The sequence below is a fragment of the Crinia signifera genome, chromosome 19, assembly GCF_055691185.1.
Source record: "Crinia signifera chromosome 19, ASM5569118v1, whole genome shotgun sequence".
NCBI classification, from domain to species: domain Eukaryota; kingdom Metazoa; phylum Chordata; class Amphibia; order Anura; family Myobatrachidae; genus Crinia; species Crinia signifera.
The window spans coordinates 132,977,740-132,992,792 of NC_139226.1; the positions used below are offsets into that span (position 1 = coordinate 132,977,740).

At 46.5% G+C, this 15,053-nt stretch overlaps 1 protein-coding gene across 1 annotated transcript in view; it reads left to right on the forward strand.

Moving 5' to 3' along the window:
- Positions 1–15,053, forward strand: part of LOC146043025 (ATPase family AAA domain-containing protein 3-B) — a 67,690-nt gene that overhangs the window by 5,535 nt on the left and 47,102 nt on the right. The window contains exons 2-7 of the mRNA XM_083163390.1: positions 2,017–2,093; positions 4,930–5,031; positions 7,969–8,028; positions 9,160–9,229; positions 12,316–12,481; positions 12,592–12,661. Coding sequence (XP_083019516.1) covers positions 2,017–2,093; positions 4,930–5,031; positions 7,969–8,028; positions 9,160–9,229; positions 12,316–12,481; positions 12,592–12,661 — 545 coding nt within the window. The remainder of the gene's footprint in view (positions 1–2,016; positions 2,094–4,929; positions 5,032–7,968; positions 8,029–9,159; positions 9,230–12,315; positions 12,482–12,591; positions 12,662–15,053) is intronic.

Below are 15,053 nucleotides of genomic sequence, written 5' to 3' on the forward strand. Positions count from 1 at the left end.
TACACACCTAAAGATTTATCCATCCAATCTGTCTTGTGGGAACAGAAATCTGGAAATGTATAGGAGTCCACAATTATTTCCCAAACATTGGAAAAGAGACAATGGTCATTCAGACAAATTGGTTGAAGCCATTTGAGTTAACAAAAGTATCCAAACAATCGTTTTTATTAGTTTTCCAGCATTTGGAACAAATGGTCGAATGTCATTTGCTACAGTACATTGCCAGAGTTTTGTTCCCACCAGACATTTTACAGATACATCTTTGTGTGTAGCCTACTTTAAAGAAATCTCTCCAAGCACAAGGGGAACAGATAAAGAAAATGGGGCTTACGGTATAGATGATAGATAATGTCTAGGTCGACCACTAATGACTAAGACTAAAGACTAATATGATAAAAGGTCGACATACCTAATGTTGACACAAACTTATGGTCGACATAGGCAAGGCCAACAGTCAAAGGCTGGTGTGAGAGTTTCATGATTACATGATACAGAACGTCTCAAAACAAGTCATTTGATGGTTGCGAGGTGGTAGGAACCCTTAAAGGTGGAAAACTATAGACTAGTGCAGGCATGTCCAAACTGTGGCCCTCCAGCTGTTTTGAAACTACACATCCCAAGCCTTGCCATAGTTTTTAGCATTCCCTAATAGCAAAACTATGGCAAGGCATGCTGGGATGTGTAGTTTCACAACATCTGGAGGGCCATCGTTTAAACATGCCAGGACTAGGGCATACATCCTTAAGGCCCCCATACATTAGTCCGACTCGTCCTAGGGACAAATCAGATATGATTTCCCCTGCAGCTCCCCGGGAGGGGGACACACGATTAGGCACTTGATGTGCCAAGTTTTGAATATGATAAATCTCATGGATTTATCATATGCAGTCCCCGGGGAGCTGCAGGGGCAGAGCCGGGTGGGGGACGCTGGGGAGCTGCAGGGTAAGCTGACAAATAGTCAGCAGGCGGGGGACACTGTGATCCGGGCATGGGGAGAGGCTGGCAGGGGCAGCTTACACATAGGCAGCGGGCGGGGGGACGGCGGTGAACCGGCGAGGGGAACAGCGCTGGGCAGGAGAACCAGGGCGGCAGCCTCAACTGCAAGGAAGAAAAACCCAATACAAGAATGGGGAGGCAGTGATTGGCTGAGAGCTCTCTCAGCCAATTGCTGAGAGAGCTCTCAGCCAATCACTGCCTCCCCATTCGTTTGTATTGAAGCTGCGGCTGCCTGGTCCTCCTGCCCAGCACGTGAGCTGTTACCCTCGCCGGTTCACCTTCACTGGCATCCCCCCGCCCGCTGTCTGTGTCAGCTGCCCCTGCCAGCCTCTCCCCATGCCCGGCGTCCCCTGCCCGGAGACTGCACATAAGATTTAGGAAATCTGCGGTGCGACTGCCCAACTCCGATCCGATGCGCACGGGACCGCGCATCGGGTCGGATAGGGTGTCAAAACATGCGATTTGGGACGATTTCACGGCCCGATTCATCCGAATCGGGTGAAATCGGGCCCAAATCGCATAATGTATGGGGGCCTTAACTGTCCCACAACAATCTGACTGTCCCGCCTCTCACCCGGGGCAGACAGTGTCCTGCGGTGGGGGAGGGGGGCTAGTAGGAAGTTCTCTGCCTAGAAGAGCAGCAGTGAATGGCCATTGTGCGCATGCACACAGCATCTATTCCCGGGGGCGTGGACAGCAACTCACGTTGGCCCAGCGATGAAACTGGGGTGGATTGTGGGCATGGTACAGGAGTCCAGAGCCCCGCTGCCCAAAAGTTGGGAGGAATGGACTAGGGTAGAGCTGTATTGTAAACTGCAATCAGTTCATTTAATGAATGGATAATTGGAAGTCAGGTCCGTATCTGATCTTTATTGTATTTTTGTCTATCCCACATGACCTGTTGAAGGTTACACAGGTGGCACATGCAAACCTTCTGTAATGGACATTGTAGTTTAATCTTTACATAAACACAGTAAAAATATTTTTTAATAATCACCAGTTCAATCCTTGTTTGTTTAGGCCATGCCAAAGAAGCCCTTAACCTTGCCAAGATGCAGGAGGAGACACTTCATCTGGAGCAGCAAGCAAAAGTCAAGGTACTGTGATAGAGATGTGCTTGGTTCTTTAACCCTTTGAGTGCCAGCATCTGAGAGAGATGTTCAAAATATCTGCTAAAAGTGCCAGCGTCGCTCACGGTGGCCATACACCTACAGATTTATTGTTAGATCTGGCTGGTTGTTACAAAAATCTGGTCATTTCTGATTGACAGTTTGTCAGTTTTCCAGCATTTCCGAACAAATGGTCAATGGTCAACTGCCATTTGCTCTCGTCCGTAACCAGGTTTTTGTTCCAACCAGCCAGATCTGGCATTACATCTGTAGGTGTATGGCCACCTTCATATTTGATATATAAATTAAAATAAAATGTGTTAAAAAAAAAAAAAAAAAAAAAAAGATAACATTTCCTATACAAGGTAAACATTACAGGTCATTAGGATGAATAAAAATGTTTGCTAGGCAAATTGGTACTTGTTTCCTAGCACAGCATCCCCATTTTCTATGTACGCTAACATAGTGAAATCGCAGGGCATTGGCCATTTTAGTGCCCTGCCATGCAATGCGATTTTAAATGTACACTGCTCTGTGTGCCCCAGGGGATCATAACGCACCTCCCGCAAAATCAAATGCGATCGCATGTGATTTTATAGGGTGTGCGGTGCCTTTACATTAGCTATAGAATAATATCATTGTATGACATACAATGATATTTTACGCACCCCCCCCCCCCCAATATCCACGCCACCCCAAGCGTGGCGAGCGCAGCGGAACGCATCCTCCGACGTTTCCATACCCCCACTATCCACGTTGGCGTGGAGTTGATTTTATATGGTCTGGCGAGCCACCGAGCCCGAAGTGTGGTGAGCGGACGCGGATTACTTTACATGTATTACGCATCCCCTTGCGGGGCTCGCTGCACTCGCCACACTATATAAAATCAACTCCACGCCGACGTGGATAGTGGGGGTATGAAAACGTCGGAGGCCGCGTTCCGCCACCCCTCGCGGGCTCGCTGTGCTCGCCACGCTTTGGGGTGGGAGGGGGTGCCTAAAACCTCTTGGTATGTCATACAATCCTATTATTGTAGAGCAATGAATAAATGACATAAAAAAATCAAATCGCATCGCACGGCACTAAAATGGCCCATGCGATGCAATGTGATTTTCCTACGCAGAATAGCCCACTGAGCAATTAGCTTAGTGGGCCCCGTGCTAGGAAACAAGTACCGGCAAATTTCACATCTATTTGACAAATTCCCTTGGCACTCATAGGGTTAGGACCAGGATAACTAAACGTCCTCTCTAGCTGTCAAAATAAGTGAGACCAGTCCTCGTTATCTTGATGCGCCGAAGGTTCATGATTATGGGCCAGATGTATCAAGCTTCACAAAGTGATAAACAGCCAGCCAATCAGCACCTATCTGTCATACCACAGGCTAAGTTTGAAAAATGACAGGTAGGAGCTGATTGGCTAGGTGTTTATCACTCTCCATTTTATCACTTTGTCAAGCTTGATACATCTGGCCCAAATCATTTACTACCAGTCTTATATGCAAAATATTTGTATGAACGGATTTACCATACGTCTGATAAGGTGATGGTCTGGGGGGTAGTGTTCATGTACACATTTGGGGCGAGTGAGAAAATGGAGAATGATAAACAGCCAGACAATCAGCACCTCCCTTCATTTTTTAAACAGCCTGTGACATGGCAGGTAGGATCTGATTGTCTGGTTGTTTATCGCTCTCCATTTTATCACTTTTCAAGCTTAGTGCATCTGGCCCAGTGTCCTGTTATAGATCATAGGGCCCCATTTACCAGCTGTTCTTATGACCAGCCCCTTGCTTAGTTGAGTATTGCAGTGATACAATTATACCACTGGTTTGTAACATAACTTACCCTTCTCGGTGGCTCTCTATCACTCTCCACTGTTGCTGGCAGTTTATTGTTGCCAACGACGGGCTGCTGTCACGTGTCACCCGACAGGGAATTGTCATAGCCTGGAGCGGCTGCTGCCGGGAACTGTATCATAGGGCCAGGTGCACTAAGCTACAAATAGTGATAAAATGGAGAGTGATAATCAGCCAGCCAATCAGCTCCTACCTGCCATGTCACAGGCTGTGTTTGAAAAATGTCAGGCAGGATCTGATTGGCTGGTTGTTTATCACTCTCCATTTTGTCACTTTTGAAGCTTAGTGCATCTGACACATAAACTGCTCCATCAGACAGAGAAAAGCTGAACTTACTACTGCTTGTTAAAGTAGGACATAGCGCTTGTCTCATTGGTAAGTGGGGCCCATGGTTTCCAGTCCGCTAAATACACAGGAGTCGGGCGGGATTATTTGCCTTAGCTGTAGATTATCCATTAGCTGGGACGAGTCCTAGGCGTGGTCCCAGTAGCGTGGTTCCAGTACTGGAAACCAGGTGGTCTATATCCCAGGTCCTGAATTATTTGAGGTTAACTGTAGAACTTTGGCTTTCAGTCTGCAGGAAGCCCAGATTCCACCCTCTACATTATAAACAGTAACAGAGGGACACAATCTGTGGATGGGCCCCTAATTCTCGTCTCCTATCCTTTCTAACATCCGCAATACTTTCTATTTGGCCTTTGAATGAACTATAACACAGGCACTACGAAGCACAAATGCAAAATGGCTGCCAACCAGTGAGATAGTAGCATTTCCTCCTAAAACTCCAGAATCCTGCTTATAGCAGGATGCCCCCATTGCCTGGCCCCCATTTCTGTACACTGGTATATGCCCCCTACTAAATCCACATTATACATTACTAATGAAAGTCTCTATATATGTGGCCTGATTTATAGAACAGTCTCAGTTGGTTTCTTCTTTTGAATGAATGTTCATTATGTTTTCTAGGAATATGAAGCCGCCATAGAACAGCTGAAGAATGAGCAGATTCGAGTGCAAGGAGACGAGCGCAGGAAAACGCTAAACGAGGAGACAAAGCAGAACCAAGCGGTCAGTCCAGAGCTGCAGTCTGTACAGGAGAGGGCTTTGTTAGAGTGTATTAGTACATCGTACTGTATATACTTGAGTACAAGCTGAGTTTTTCAGCACATTTTTTTTGCTGAAAAAGCACCCCTCGGTTACATTGGACGGGAGACAGGAGGATTGAGCTGCCAGATGGAGGATGGACCTGGCTTCTGCACAAGCTGACACTGCTGCCGGAGGAACAGACGACTCACTCACACTGACAAGTCCTCCAGCGACTCTGTCTCCCGGGCACCAAGTACACACACTGTAGTGACTGTCAGCAGCAGGCAGCGCTGCCAGTGTGCAGACATCAGAGCGCAGCTGCTGACTGCTGTCAGTCAGTGGGCTGTGTCATACTGTCTCTTATGGTGGGTCCTGCTGTGCTGCTAGTCCTCCTACTCCAGCACGGCTAGTCGACTGTTACCGGTGCTGCTATCTGTTTTGCTGTTACTACTACTGGCTCTGGCTCCTTTACCACTTTCCTCCACTCCACCTAATCCTCTCCCCCTCTCCTCTGGCTCCTTTACCACTTTCCTCCGCTCCACCTGATCCTCTCCCCCGGCTCCTTTACCACTTTCCTCCACTCCACCTAATCCTCTCCCCCTCTCCTCTGGCTCCTTTACCACTTTCCTCCGCTCCACCTGATCCTCTCCCCCGGCTCCTTTACCACTTTCCCCCGCTCCACCTAATCCTCTCCCCCTCTCCTCTGGCTCCTTTACCACTTTCCTCCGCTCCACCTAATCGTCTCCCCATCAATCCTCTGGCTCCTTTACCACTTTCCTCCACTCCACCTAATCCTCTCCTCTGGCTCCTTTACCACTTTCCTCCGCGCCACCTCATCCTCTCCCCATCAATCCTCTGGCTCCTAGGTTTATACTCAAGTCAATAAGTTTTCCCATTTTTTTCTGGGTAAAATGATATTCCTCGGCTTATATTCGGGTCGGCTTATTCTCTAGTATATACGGTACCTTAAGTAATTTGCTGCTGCTGTGCAGGAACTCTGTATATAACCGTGTCATTTCCTTACTGTGGATATATATGGTTTACTGTTTAGTCATTTCACTAGAATTATAGAGCCTGCAGACTTCATTAAAGAGATTAAAGGAATGCGGTTTAGATGAAGTAGGTGGGGCCAAGACACCAAGTAGCCAATTGGAGCCCAGATCCAATAAATCTTGTGTCTCCAAGGATGAAGGACATGCTTGGGCAATTTGTAACCATGTTAAGCATCTAAACCTTAAAAGCAGCAAATGGTATGAATGTGAGCCACCAGTAATACAATTATGGGAATCTCCCATGTATGTTGGTGAATGGTCTCCACGGCTGCTCTCCCATGTATGTTGGTGAATGGTCTCCACGGCTGCTCTCCCATGTATGTTGGTGAATGGTCTCCACGGCTGCTCTTCCATGTATGTAGGTGAATGGTCTCCACGGCTGCTCTCCCATGTATGTAGGTGAATGGTCTCCACGGCTGCTCTCCCATGTATGTTGGTGAATGGTCTCCACGGCTGCTCTCCCATGTATGTTGGTGAATGGTCTCCACGGCTGCTCTTCCATGTATGTAGGTGAATGGTCTCCACGGCTGCTCTCCCATGTATGTTGGTGAATGGTCTCCGCGGTTGCTCTCCCATGTATGATGGTGAATGTTCTCTGCGGCTGCTCTCCCATGTATGATGGTGAATGTTCTCTGCGGCTGCTCTCGCATGTATGATGGTGAATGGTCTCCGCGGCTGCTCTCCCATGTATGTTGGTGAATGGTCTCCACGGCTGCTCTCCCATGTATGTTGGTGAATGGTCTCCACGGCTGCTCTCCCATGTATGTTGGTGAATGGTTTCCACGGCTGCTCTCCCATGTATGTTGGTGAATGGTTTCCACGGCTGCTCTCCCATGTATGATGGTGAATGGTCTCCACGGCTGCTCTCCCATGTATGATGGTGAATGGTCTCCACGGCTGCTCTCGCATGTATGTTGGTGAATGGTCTCCACGGCTGCTCTCCCATGTATGTTGGTGAATGTTCTCCACGGCTGCTCTCGCATGTATGTTGGTGAATGTTCTCCACGGCTGCTCTCCCATGTATGTTGGTGAATGTTCTCCACGGCTGCTCTCCCATGTATGTTGGTGAATGGTCTCCACGGCTGCTCTCCCATGTATGTTGGTGAATGGTCTCCACGGCTGCTCTCCCATGTATGTTGGTGAATGGTCTCCACGGCTGCTCTCCCATGTATGTTGGTGAATGGTCTCCACGGCTGCTCTCCCATGTATGTTGGTGAATGGTCTCCACGGCTGCTCTCCCATGTATGTTGGCGAATGGTCTCCACGGCTGCTCTCCCATGTATGTTGGCGAATGGTCTCCACGGCTGCTCTCCCATGTATGTCGGCGAATGGTCTCCACGGCTGCTCTCCCATGTATGTTGGCGAATGGTCTCCGCGGCTGCTCTCGCATGTATGTTGGCGAATGGTCTCCACAGGTGCTCTCCCATGTATGTTGGTGAATGTTCTCCACGACTGCTCTCCCCTGTATGTTGGTGAATGGTCTCCACGGCTGCTCTCCCGTGTATGTTGGTGAATGGTCTCCACGGCTGCTCTCCCGTGTATGTTGGTGAATGGTCTCCACGGCTGCTCTCCCGTGTATGTTGGTGAATGGTCTCCACGGCTGCTCTCCCGTGTATGTTGGTGAATGGTCTCCACGGCTGCTCTCCCGTGTATGTTGGTGAATGGTCTCCACGGCTGCTCTCCCGTGTATGTTGGTGAATGTTCTCCACAGCTCATATATAGAAGACTAGAAGTAGGCTTGTTCATATTTCAGCTTTGTTGTGCAATCTACAACTTGGTTGAGTTCATGTTTTTCCTTTACATGTGTTTGAATACATAATGATCTGAGACCTCCTATGTACTAAACGTTGTCTATTGTATTATTTAGAGAGCCCAGTACCAAGACAAACTGGCGAGGCAGCGTTACGAGGACCAGCTGCGACAGCAGGTAAGCCTGGTTCATGGAAAGCTTTTGTAGGCACTGGCAAACACCGCGTATTTGTTTCTTGGTATCTGGACTTCATGGTTTACCCCGTATACATTTCTCTTTCTGTACTGAAGGTATTTTGTCATATATGACGCTGTTTTCTGCACGCACCACATCTCCTCTTACTGACTTGACTTTTTTCCATGCAAGTACTCTGTCATGCAGGTGTCAGAGAGAAATGAATGGGTATGGTATGACTGTAGGGATTCCATCTGTCCTTTCTCTGACATCAAAATCCTGACTGTCAGGAGCCCAACAGGGGTGTGAGCGCATTCCAGCCCCTTGCGGGCTTGGACCCCCATGAGGGAAAATACCCCTGTTAGTCTGGGCTCTGACTGTTGGGTTCCTTGCAGTCCAGATTTCAATGTCTAAGAAAGTACTTTAGTACTCCTGACTGTCGGTGAGTCCTCCAACACCCGAAATGAATACCCGTCACACAGTTATAATTCAGACATGTATTCTGCATTAACTGACTGTAAGGAGGATGATGCAGGTCGCTCAGCGGTCTGCAAGCTCATAGGAAATGTAAGTGGCCTCTTTCACTTGTTAGATACTCTGACTTATGTCACAGTGTAAGTGACAGCCATTTGCTCACCTCATATACCACATCCTTTCCAAAGCTTTCAGAAGCTCAGTAGCGATGGCTTGTTCTGCTACTGGCTGATGCACACTCAGCATAAGGTAATGTATTGCTCACTTGATAAATAGGGATGTACATCCTGCTCTAGTTCTTTATCTTCCCATTCTCTACACCAAAAATGCTGTACAGTTTCTGTCCACTGGGGGACAGTATCCTCCCACCCAGGTCCGCAAGTCACACATTGAGGATTTCATAAAAAACATATTGCACACACAATTTAATACAAGCTCGGACATAACCTATTTCGGCAGACAGATTGTATAAATTGGGCTTTTTTTTTTTATATATAATCACATGGGCCAAAGGATGTTGTATAAGTGTGTGTGTGTGCCACAGTCCTGTAGGTGTTCCGCATGCCTTTCCACACCAGCTGCATAAAACTATTTTCTAAATGATCTTGTTTTCTTTACTTCTTCCTTAGTTATTTCTAATCTGTAGGGTTTTATTTACAGCAATCAATGAATGAAGACAATTTGCGAAAACAAGAGGAGTCTGTAAAAAAGCAAGAGGCAATGCGCCGAGGTAATAAGTCTATATATGTCATGATTCTCACTGTTCCCTATTCTACATTGTTCTCCTATATTAAGTAATATTCAAGTCAATAGCATCTTATGTATGGGTGTCATTCCCCATAAGGAGCATCAGCAAATAAATACATAAAATTACCAGCACTGTTGCCAAAAAGAGTTGGCTGGTTTAAACCAAATTTTTTTTGGGGTACTGCTTTTTCCTAGCACGGCGCTCCCATCGCATTAATCGTGTACATTTTTATAAGGCATACAATCTGTGCGATCCGTGAGATTTCGGTTTTTAAATCTTATGTATCGTATGAAAAACAGTAGTATAGTAAGGTACGATGCGTGCGATGCCATGACTGCGGTATATGCGTTTAAATCGATTGCCGTTGATAGTTTGGGGAGGCGTTAACAATGGAAGTGGAGTTGACATTATAAGCACCCAATTCGATGCATCAACACTTAAAAATCACATATCATCTCATTATAAACCACTAAATACAGTGTCATTTTAAATGCACCCCATTCTTAACACCACCCCACTATGAACGCCAACCCGAAGAGTGGCGGCGGTACGCGTCCTCCGACCTTTTCATACCCCCACTATCCACGACGGCGTGGAGTTGATTTTATAAAGAGTGGCGAGCCACGAGCCCCACGAGGGGACGCGGATACCAGTGAAGCCCGCAAGGGGACGCGGATACCTTCACAGGGGCTCGCCACGATTCGGGCTCGTTGCGCTCGCCACACTTTATAAAATCAACTCCACGCCACACTTTATAAAATCAACTCCACGCCGACATGGATAGTGGGGGTATGAAAAGGTGGGAGGACGCGTACCGCCGCCCCTCGCGGGGCTCGCCACGCTTCGGGTTGGCGGTCATAGTGGGGGTGGTGTTAAGAATTGCTTCACCTACAACCGAAAGGAAACACATTTTATTCTTTATCGTATAAGCACCACCACCATAGTAAAATAACATGAAAATCATATCACAATGCATGCCATGACATACCACTACTTATGATATGTGAAGGCATGTGATACGATTTACAATGCCCAAGATAAAAAAATACTTTAATCGCATCAATCGTATGCATCGCATGCATCTTATGACATTAAAACAGTTCGACCGATGCGATACATGTGATAAAAATGGATACGATGAAAAATCACTGTAGTCGCATACATCGCCAGCATCTTATGGTGCAGAAACACATAAAGATGCATGCAATGCTTGCAATTAAGGACCGATACATGCGATGCTTATCGTGGGCGCCGTGCTAGGAAAGCAGTCCCGTTTTTTGTTATGTTTTTTTTAAACACTGTTTTAGTATGTTGTGTCTACAGGCACAACACTGTGATATCTTAAAAAAAATCCTATTTTAAGAAAGTCCCTGGTGTTATTCCACATTATTGATGCTTGTGGCCTTTATCCAATTAAGGTGAACCGATGCAGTAAATCACACACAACAGATATAGGGCAGTGATTGAGATAAGAGAGGTGCCAAGTCTACCTAGCATCAAGCTTCCCCCACTGGTGAATCATCTTCAGCTAGTGTACAAAGATTTTTTGGTACTTGTGTAGTTTCACGGCGGCAGTTACGTAGTTTATGTAGTGGTGTATTGAGAATATCAATACACCACTATGCTGACTAGGTAACTTAGGTAACTTGGGCGGGAGCTGTGATAATACACAATGGTTCATATCCCCACTAACAACGTCATACCCCCAGTATCCACGTGGGCGTGGAGTTAATTTTATAAAGCGCCGGGCTATATAATCTAGTCATCTCCCGTGTTCTTCTAGTGGAGTACATGGGCAGTGTTGGATCGCTTGGCACAGCTCGCTGGTACAGCGCTGCGTTCTGAGCAATGCTAGATCGCTCAACACAAAGCTCCCATCACTCCTTAAAGTTCTGTATTTAGCATTGGAATATTACCATATATAAGTGGAAACTGTTCTTCGTAGTCCCTTATGCCAGATGGTGGGTTGTAGAGTTATCCAATAAGTGCAGCTGTCTGACTATAATGGAGAAAGTCCTTGAAAGATTGATATCCATCCGGATATCAATCTCTCGGTGACCTAAGGTCCCATAGTGAAGCTTGACTCAGTTCTCTGGCTAATGATCACCCAGTTTTCTTGCCTCAATGTTAAGTGTAAGACCCGTCACCCTAAATATTATGTACTTCAGGCATGACTCGGCCATTGTACTCTATTTGCATCGCTTTGTGGGTAAGAAGTCGCTGACCGTGGAATACCTCCCACGTGTTTTGAAACTACCTCCATCCCCACCTCCATATGTCCTACCGCCTATAAATACGGCAGTGCCTTTCTTGGCACCAGGACTGGAGTTGATCTGGCTCATGCACACCCCATCCACCATCGGAGTTGTACACAAAACCATTGGGTTTGCATAAAATGCTGATTGAGGTCCTTGGTCCCTGTTTATAGATGTACGCTTGTACTGTTTTAGCCTAATCTGTGTACTGAATAGTAGCATTGTGTGACTGGAGCAAAGGGGGCTGACTTTTATTTTTTGGAGTGTTGTGAATGAACTAAATATAAATCTATCTGGCAAGTACATATATTGGGGGAGATATGGCGATACCCCCATAGAAGCCCATGGGCTTCTTAACGTGACCCACGCCGCCCGCACCAACCACCGCCAACTCGCGCCGACCCCCCCCCCCTTCACCTGTGTCTGGGAAGCACAGCGCTTTGCTGCCCGAACCTGTGACCTCCTCCTCCCTTCACTGAGAATCATCTTCCTGGTGCAGGGAGGAGGAGAGCCCCCCCCCAAATTATCCGGGTAAGGGAGGCAGCCGCCGGGACCCGCCGCGCATTGCCGGCTCACCGCAAAAGACAGCTCTTAACGCTAGAGCTGTCTCTTGCCATAATTATTGCATATTTTAGAGCATATGCGATAATTATGTTAGTGGTAGCCGGTGATGTGCGCGGTAAGGGGACGCAGATGTTGGAGCATCCCCCCCAATTATTTGCTATTAGCTGGTTCCCCCTAATGCTCTTCCCTAGTGATTTACATTCCATAAACCACTGTATTGGTTATTTTCCATTTTATCTTCTTGTTCAGCCACGGTCGAGCACGAGATGGAGCTGCGGCATAAGAATGAAATGCTGCGGATAGAGGCCGAGGCTCGGGCCCGTGCCAAGGTAGAACGTGAAAACGCCGACATTATCAGGGAACAGATTCGTCTGAAAGCGGCAGAACATCGGCAAACTGTTCTAGAATCCATTAAGTATGTGAACGGGAGTTCAGTTGGATGTGGGTCATGTCATTGGTCATTGCCCAATGGTCTTTCTCAGAACGATTCGTCTCTGTAACAGACTTTACCTCTGCTTCCTATAGGACCGCCGGCACTGTGTTTGGGGAAGGTTTCCGTGCTTTTATCACAGACTGGGACAAAGTAACAGCGACTGTAAGTGCTTCTCTACCTATTAAACCACAGTACAATTGAGAGCGGATGATTGACCTATGAAACGGATGTAGGTTATTTTTTATTATGTCTTAAATCGACTTGATCTAGGAGTTTTCTCCCACCTCCTGTGAATCTCCTGTTTTGAGTTTTAGGGCAATATTCAATTACCCTAATCGCGATGTGCAGCGAATCCTGTTTAGCGGCACAGTCGCCGTGTTCCGGAGGGCTGGAGCCCTCGCTGCCAGCCCTCGCTTACACACTATTCAATGAGGCAGGGGCTCGCTGCCCCTGACGGTGGCAGGCAGGGAGATGGAAGTCTCCCTGCCTGCCCCAGAATGTATGTGGAGGGTAGGAGAGCTCCCCGGGACCCAGGCAGCACAAGCTGCCCCCCCGAGAGAGCCAGCAGGGGACCGGGTATGCACTGCTCCCGATCGTGCATATGTAATGATCGGGAGCAGTGAATATATGAATATGTAATGAGCGGCTCCCGACCACCTGCTATCTGTTATGTGTAAAAAAATATATATATATATATATTTTTTTTTTATTAAATATACATGTGCTGTAAGCACATGAATAAAAATAGCATGCCCCTTCACAGAATAAAATTCCATATATATATATATATAATATATATATATATTTATTATTTTTATTATTATTTATTTTTTATTTTTTTATTTTTTTTTACACCAAATTTAAAAAAAATAACCAACATTGTTTTAAAAGTTCACATTCCACTTCACCATAAAAACATGGCGATCGCTACACGGTGACACACGGCGAAAATCACTTAGAAAGCAATTCTCCATCTTCTCATTGAATACACTCACGGCGAATCACATTAAAAAACCACAGCGAGTTGCGGAGACTATTAGACGGTGAATTGTCCGTCATTCACTGTTCACCGTCGGCGAAAAGTGCACGTTAAATAGGGTGATTCACTTTCTGACACAAAAAAAATCACCTTCCAAGGTGAAAATAGCACAAATTCACTATGAAACATGGCGAATTGGCCTCATTGAATACTGCCCATAGAATCCTTTCACTGCCCGTGGATTTCTCACCCTTGTGCTGAACCCATTGTTCCATGTTTCTGTTGCTCACATTCCAGTATCCATTATTGGTCAACGAAAAGAAAATCGACTAACACAATATTTTTGTTTTGATCAGATCTAAACAATTTTTTTTGTTGCAACAATATTGCAGTTCTTGGCAAAATCCATTTGCTGCAGATACTGGATAATGCAGATTTAGTTCAAGGTTTCGACCACTAGATGGTGCAACTGAGTTGCATTAATGCCGTTTGCTGATAGGGGCTCTCCGCATTTAGATGATATCGGTGGACATTGTGGATTTCTGTGCTACCAGGCAGATTCCATCTCTAGCGCAGCGATGAGATGTCAGCTGGTAAACATTATACCTGCACAGATTCCTAGAGCGTTCTGTGCTATCGATGAACACAGCAGAGCGGAGTAGGACGTGTTCTACAGATATGAAACGTTTGTGCAATGGAAGCACTGGTGTTTTTTTTTTCTTTCCCAACCATCAGACTTCAGGTTCTAGATGCTTCTGTGACTGAGGTGCATGCAGCAAATATAGACTTATCTATATATTATATACGTGTACAATTACAGGAAAGCAGATCCGTGGACAGGTCCTGTGATATTCCATGAGCGATGTAATATAAAGCATTTTATTCGGATAGCACAGCAGGAGATCTGTTAGGGGGAAGACCTCGATCCCTAATAGCAGTGGTGGCTAACCTTGACACTCCAGCTGTTGCTGAACTGCACATCCCAGCATGCCCTGCTACAGTTTTAGCATGGCCAAATAGTAAAACTGTAGCAGGGCATGCTGGGATGTCTGGTTCAACAACAGCTGGAGTGTCAAGGTTAGCCGGGTTGGGGTCATTTGGTCTACAACATGATGGCCGACAGTCATTAGGTCGACATGGGTCTATGACGACACGGGGAAAGGTCGACATGGTTCTAGGTCGAACGGTCATTAGTTCGAAAAGTCTATGTTGACAGTCAAAAAGTCGACATGGGGTTTTTCACTGTTTTTGACCTGAATGTCAACACAGTCGACATGAACACAGTTTCAAGTGCACCGCATCGCTTGCTATGAGTCGGGCACACTATTTTATTCTCCCACCACACCCTAGTGGATGGTAGGGCATGAAATACCGCCTGTCGGCACATGTTGGCTCAAAACTGTGAAAAACCCCATATCAACCTATTGACTGTTGACGTAGACATTGTCGACTTAATGACTGTCGACCATCATGCTGTAGACCAACTGACCGTATCCCGGCTAGCCATCACTGCCTTACAGTGTACAGATCATGGCTCTGTTCTTACTATAGGGTACTCGCGGCATTATCAATATT